Below are 7,520 nucleotides of genomic sequence, written 5' to 3' on the forward strand. Positions count from 1 at the left end.
AGAGAGTATAGGGGGAGAATGAGGGAAAGAGTGCAAAAGGAAGATTGGGGGCTCTGACGAGGGACAGAGAAGGAGAGAGGGGGGTTTAAAACGTCAGCGCGTGTGGGAGCCTTGCTGCCAGTCTACATGCACTGATATGTGCGACGCTCGAGGAGTTTGCTCGCGGCTCGCGCACTGGGATCCTAACCGTCACCAGCACATAAAAGCGCGGATAACGGAGATGATTCCCCTCACACAGCGACACGAAACGGAGCAAAGTGTACGCAGATGGCAGCGAAGAAGTGTCCTGTCAGTTTCCACACACCTCTGGATGTGACGCGCTCCAAGTAGCGGGAGTTTACCGTGACAGACCGCAGGTGGGATTCACATAAGAGGAGAGCTCGGATTTGACTTTTTGTTGGACATGGGACCGGGTCTCGTCTGTTTTGGATACGGTACCGGAGGAACCGCGTCTTCTTGAACGGAGAGCTGTCGACAGTAGGACACCGACGAGATGCGCTCCGACCACGGCTTCATCCTGCTGCTCCTCAACGGGACAGCCTGCTTGGTGAGCGGCCAGGGGGGTGATTTGAGATCTAAGGGGTGATGTTAAGTTTCAGTTTTGCGTTTATTGAACCGAACGGCGTCTCTGTCAACGGTTGAGTGGTGCGCTTCAAGTAGCCGTCACCTGCGCGTCAATGGGTGACCGTTAACGTCTTCCCGCCGTGCGCTCGCGCTTCACACTTGAGGGCGGGAGTTTAGGATGGACTCGCTCGAGCGCGTTTTGACGGTTTTTTGAACGTCACGGTTCGGTTCGCGCGCAAGGGGTCCCATGCCTATTCTGTGTGAGAGTGTGGAGGAAAGAGAGGGGAAGAGGAGAGCTCCAGTGAAAAAAGCGAGAGGCGTCGCGATCCTGATTTTTCGAGGGGGCACCGTGACAGTAGAGACTCACCTGGTGCCCTAGGTAGATATGTCAGGACCCAGAAAGAGGGGCTGAAACGAACACACAATGTATTTAACAATTCTACAAACTTTTTGTGCAAAATAATTTAACAGTAGCCTATCACATGAGTGAGAGTACTGATAATCATTTCGACAGCACAACTGTGAGTGTGATATTGCTTTTATAAAACAGCTTTAATACAAGTAATTAAAAAAATAGCTAGTTTCACACCAAAAGACCATAAGAAGCTAGGTGTCTATCGATAAGCAAATCACAGACTGAAAGCTGGCCTGGAACAGTGTGTTTGAATGGAACGGAGCACCTGAGAGTCTGTAATCACTTCAAACGATCATAAAAAAAAAAAAACGAGTTATTATAAAAACTTATAAAGACTTATAAAAACTTAACTCCGCACCACTCACATACTCGAATCGGCATCGACAAGACCAAAGAGAAGTGGTGTGACACAATCTGATATAAACTTAAAGTTAAGGAAGAGGAAAAATAATTATGTAGTTGCTGTTCACAGTGCCAGGAGACCAAAGTTAAAATTCCTGACCTTTCCTATTTTAAATAAACCAAAGCCAAATTTGGCATTTTGTGAAAATGTTTCCATTTCTAGAAATAAGATTTCTAGGTTATATGTAAATTAAAAAACTATTCTTAGTTTTAAGTGAACTAAGGCAAATAATTTGTGGGAGGCCTAACTCAAATTAAAAGTTTTTGGATGTGTGAATGAATGATTAAAAAAAAAAATCATTTTACACATTTTTTGTCCCTACAATAAGAAAAGCAATTAAATAACAATTAAAAATAACTTTTCTGAATAATATTACTATTAATATTCATGGCTGTCCTGCATGGCACTTTTGAGAATAAGACAGATGGTACTCTAACAATCCTATAGACCACGTTTTGTTGAAGAATGAAGAATGCCTGTAGGAGTAGGATGCCCTCAGTGTCAGTTGTTGTCTTGGCACACTGTACAGAGCTTACGCTGACCTTGGTGTACCTATGACTGATATCAATGGGTAAAATATGCCAGGGTATCCATAGTTTAACTTTAGAGCAAAGGTTGTGTACGGCTGCCTGTTTTTCATGCACCTGCTGTGAGGGTGTTATAGCTTAACACCCGCAGTCTAAATTTAATCCCCCTCTAGCAGTCTCTGTGTTACAATTATCTGCTGTGTAGCTGGAATAATTCATGACTTCTTCTTTGACACATTTTAATCCTCATGTATTCTCCAGGGATACAAAATGCTGTCATTAAAGTGGCAAAAAAGAGAAGCATATCAGAATTAAAAATCGAAACAACAAACAAGCATTGCTTTATTTGCAGTTTAATTATGCCACATACTGGAACTTTCGGTAGGATGTTGCATTAGTACAAATCCAGCTTTCTGCTCTAAAGCCTCCCATACGGCTACTAACATTTGTCCATTTGAAAGGGGGCGGACAACTAATAACCGTGACAAATCTTCCCTAGATTAATTACAAAACACCTACTTGTAATTAACTGAGAAGGGGCTGCCAGTGAGAGGAAATTTAATAAGGTCACATGCCCTTAAATCTCTAACCCAAGTTTGGATTTGAAGGAGGGCAGTCCTGAGAGAAATACACAGCGCACATACCAGGGCATCACCAATCTTCTGGCTTGACAAATTTTAATAAAGAACAAACACAATCTTACAGAAATGTATCAGAGTGAAGTTGATATTTTTTTCCCTTAGTGATATGAAAAAAAAAACCACTGCCAAGAAAAGAAACAGGCTGAAAAGAGCAGACTCATAAAATTACAGGTGAAGGTTATAAGGAATTGAATTAAAATACCATACACGGTCTGCCTTGTGTGACTTGCAGAATGCTGTCAGTGCATACCTTTAGATATATAACATCAGGAAGACACTAATAATGTAATTATCCAATTTAGCTTACGGCATTAGGTCATTTATCTGCCACATTACTTAAAACCTGAGGGAGAGTCAGACGCGAGAAAATGGCTTACGCGTTCACACACCTCAATTGGGCATCATGGGTAATTCATTTGCTGTGTGACAGTGATAAATTATAGAGCAATCCATGAATTATCCCTTATTAAACACTATTATGCCGTTATTATTAATAGACATGTAGAGCACATTAATAATCAACCTTAATTTTCATCAGCTTTATTGAAACTAAAGGGCCTGCTTTAATAAAGCCTTCAAGCTTTTGCCTAGTTAAACTCAGGAGCTTTCATTAAATCTATGGCCTGTGCCATGAGCTGACTGAGTTTAGCATCTAAGAAAATCCACTGATCGACTGATGCTTATGAGGTTAGAAACATCAAAAACCTGGCTGCATACACATTGCAGAGTTATAGGAGCAAATCCACAAAATTATCATTTTGTGTGTGTACTGAATACAGAAGTCACTCTTGAAACCATAGCAATGTTTTACCTGTTTTATTTCAGTTTGGTTCTGTACACACTATATAAACTTAAAGTCGCCATTAAATAGAAATTCTAAAAATAGAAAAGATCATCATCTTATTAATCTTATTGTGATTGATTCATCCATGCATATGCTTCATTTTTTAAATGTTTTTTTTTGTCAACTTAATCTTCCGTGAAGTGAAATGACAGATTTCACTCTTTCGCAGTATGTCTGATTTCTCCAATCATTCAGTCCTTTTAAACCCCACCTCTTTTAAGCCCCAAGCTCACATTCAAATCTGCCTCCATCCAATCAGCGACTGATAGATTGAAAGATAGATTGAAAATAAATAACCAAATTCTGTGCGGAAAGAACAGGAATAAGAACTCAGATAGGTAGTATTTTGCTGCAGTGTGAACATATACTGAACAGAGGTATATTGCACACATTTCAGTTAACACACTAAAATATGAAACAGTACAAAATAATAATAATATAAATGAATACAACAAAATATAATAATAATAATAATATAAAATAAAATAAAAAATACATACACACACATTATTGCAGCCAATTAATTCCTGTTCCTTAAATACTCACAGAATCAACGGTCATCTTTTGCACCCTCTTTCTCTACTGATTGTGATGATTTAAGTGATTTCTCCACAGAACAATGTCATGCAGTCAAGAGCTTATTGCAGGCAATTACCGTGTTAAACGTGTTTATGCTGATGATATTGGCCCAGCATCATTCTCATTATGAGCTCATTAAATTAATACAGTTACAAGATGTAATTTTTCAGAGCAGGCAGTCCAGTTTCTACACTGTCACGAGGGAAAATAAACTACACACCGACATTAAAATCAGACAACTCCGGTCCATCTGTCTGGGCGTGTGCAGTAAGCTTTGGTTTTGGCATACACAGAAATGATAAAAAAGACTGTTTGTTAAAGTGCATGCATTTGTTTGGGTGCAACACCAATTCACACACTTTTCGTTAAATGCATGTGACCAATATTGAGGAAAATTATTTGTTTTCAGGCTCATTCAGTTTAGAGGGACATTTTTGATTGGATAGTCATACTTCTTAAGCTAAATCCCGAAAAAAGCCAGGACAGAATAGACCTGAAGCCATTAAGGAAAGTGTTTCAAGCGTGACTGTGTCAATTAAACAGTGTCGCTTGATTTTAAGCTCTTAAAAAATCTGTTTGCGTGCCATAAACGGTCAGATATTCTCTGACTCACCTGTCCAATGACTCGTCTCTTCTGTCCCTCATGGTCTGCTGCCTTGTCTGGTCAGATTTACTGTAAACTCTCCCCTAGATTGACCCACAGTTCGTCTTGAGACAGTAAGGGGGCATGTTAGTCACTCAGACAAACAAGACAGACAAAGCACATTACCAAAGGGCACTGTGAGATACACATTTTAAACACTGCTGTCTACCTGTGTGGCATGTATTAAATGCTGATGATTTTATGTATTAGCACAGACTGATTGACCCCTGGTGGAGCTCATGTACTGTAGGCTTTCCCATCCACCTCATCTGTCCCAGAAATGGGCATCATTGACATGGCAGGATTTCCCCATTGAAGATAAACTAGAGAAAAGCACAGGACAACTAAAATAGCACAGCTTCTATGCATAGATTATTAAGCCCTACTGTCAACATCCAATAATATCTCAGTTAAATGCCATTATATAAATATTGAAGCACTGCTTAATTGACACTAACTCTATGGTAGTGAGCGTGCTTACATTACACTAAGCATAAAAGGCAAGAGGTAGATTTTGCAGTGGTCTCTCTTTATTCCGATTATAAGGCTATGACATTAAGGCCAGAAACACACAACACAGACAATGCACTGCAAGTGCTCTTGGGTTACTGTGGTGGCTAAAACAAAAAAGCCTCAGTACTCAAGGGGGCGACAGAGTTACCTTTGTCATTTCATGTCTGTGACATTAAACCAGATGTGTTGTTGTTCAGGCAGACAGTTATATCATGACAGTAGATTACCTGACATAGCAAACTGGCTGTTAAAGGCAAAGCCTGATTTACGCCCATTGCAACCACGCTGAGAACACGACATTTACTTGTATTGCATTATGAAGTGTATTGTTTTGAAATGCAGTGATACCTGGAAATGTCTGTGTTCATGTACTCCAATATGTTTCTGGCCTAAAAGAGAACCATCTGCTTGAAACAGCTAGCATTTAAAATATGAATATCATTGTCAGAAAATCACTGACATCACAATCATATACAGTTTCCAATTTCTATCTGATGTGTTTCCTCATAGATAAACATAACCAGACAGAAATAACACATGTATGACAGGAAGAGACAGAGAATAAAAGTGTCTGCGCACATACAAATATTCATAATTTCAGTAACACTAATGTTCTTTACATTAACATTGGTTTGTGCATTATGAATTATGTGAACTAATTATATGCATCATATTAACTATCAATGAATCATTTTACAGTGGGCTATTTATTAATTTTCCTTAAATGTTAAATTATATATTATACTTAAATGAAATGTTAATTTTATACCATTTTGCTTAGTGTTAATGTTAGTTCAAAATGTTAACTAATGTTAAAATATACACATTTTTAAATTTAAAATACAGTTTACATGTACAAAATTACCATTAATCAAGATTAATAAATGCTATAAATGCATTGTGTGTTCAACTACAAGAACTTGACAGTTTATAAAAATGTGTCAAGTCTTTTTTTCATGCATTAAGGAAAATAATTATATTTTTACACTTTTCAGTCTTTTAACGGGATTGCGGATTCAAAAACACCTTCAAATTATGCTTCGAGGTTTACCTCCAGTGTGGATTTTAATCAATACACAGAGCAATCAGTTTTCATCTAAAAGAAATGAACTGCTGGACCAATAATGGACTTGGAAAGCAGGACAGATTTGTTTGTGTCTGAGGAGGTTTTGCACTTCAAATGGTTTCCCCAAGCAGAAACAGACTTGTAGAGAGGGGCAAAGATGAGTTTCTTCATGGACGCAGTGCTACTTCCAGTTTATTTGAAGCATGGACATCTGTCACCATCTGTGAGAGTAGACAGATGGTTATTGTACTAGCAGAGCATTGCAGTGACCTCATCAGGGTGTGACAAAGGCATCTGCTGACATCATTAGGGTGTAACATAGGCATCTGTTGGCGAATCCTTCAAGGCTGGATGAAAACTGTTATATACTGCTTTCTTATTGTTCCTCCATGGTGTCTACTTCAATTTTGATTCTTGAAACCTAAAATCCTTAATTAGTCCTACTAAGTGAGCTGTCAATTCAAGGATTCGCTCTGAGGCCTCTAACAAAGACTGTCCGAAAATATTAAGATTAGTATGGGGCTTTTTAATGGCTGATGTCTACAAAGCAGTGTATCTGTATACTGATGGCTGAATTAATTTTTTTAAAAAAAGTTTAAATTAAAATTAAATTTCAAATAGAAATTGCTTAAAATGTCAGTAGGATTTTGAATAGACATACTGTTAGTGTTGGGTTCGAGTCCACCTAAGTCGAGTCCAAGTCAAGTCCGAGTCTTTAACCAATCGAGTCCGAGACAAGTCCGAGTCCAAAATGGGCCAAGTCGGACTCAAGTTCGAGTCCCAAACAGCCGAGTCCGAGTCCAACGAAACTATTATTTATTAGTATCTTAACATTGTTTTAACCTTTACAACTAGAAAAACGCAATATCCATTTAAATGTAACAAAAGCAAACCTCTATTGCATCTTGCCATTTTGATTTTTAATAATTCCTGTCCTTTGCTTAGCAAACTTAAAAAGTCATGTAACAGAAGTTATGGCTGAATTGATTTATGTATTGTGACCAGGGTTTGAAATTAACACCCGCCAAATGCGGGTAAAAATCAGCTGTGGCGGGTAACACTGTCAAATCACTAGCCAATTTGGCGGGTTACTTTTCGTAAATTATGTTTACTAATTAATTTCTTGAGGAAGTTCATGCAAGCCAAATCTACACAGATTTAGTGTAAATACTGAACTCGAGACTCATCATGATATATTAAATAAGCCTAATTGCGCAGCATCTGGGCATCTAGCTTACTTGAACATACCCAGCGATGTAGCTACTGGCCATCGGGAGCACCGGGACATTCCCGGTGGGTCGATCGCCGAAGCGAGGGAGACCTCA

General features: G+C 38.7%; 1 protein-coding gene across 1 annotated transcript in view; it reads left to right on the top strand.

Annotated features, from left to right (window-relative positions):
- The first annotated feature begins 178 nt into the window (after positions 1-178).
- LOC107754835 (neurexophilin-1-like) overlaps positions 179-7,520 on the top strand; it is a 44,223-nt gene continuing 36,881 nt past the window's right edge. The window contains exon 1 of the mRNA XM_016571442.1: positions 179-547. Coding sequence (XP_016426928.1) covers positions 494-547 — 54 coding nt within the window. The 5' untranslated portion in view covers positions 179-493. The remainder of the gene's footprint in view (positions 548-7,520) is intronic.

Source organism: Sinocyclocheilus rhinocerous, unplaced genomic scaffold (assembly GCF_001515625.1).
Source record: "Sinocyclocheilus rhinocerous isolate Xijiao unplaced genomic scaffold, SAMN03320098_v1.1 scaffold1063, whole genome shotgun sequence".
Taxonomy (NCBI): domain Eukaryota; kingdom Metazoa; phylum Chordata; class Actinopteri; order Cypriniformes; family Cyprinidae; genus Sinocyclocheilus; species Sinocyclocheilus rhinocerous.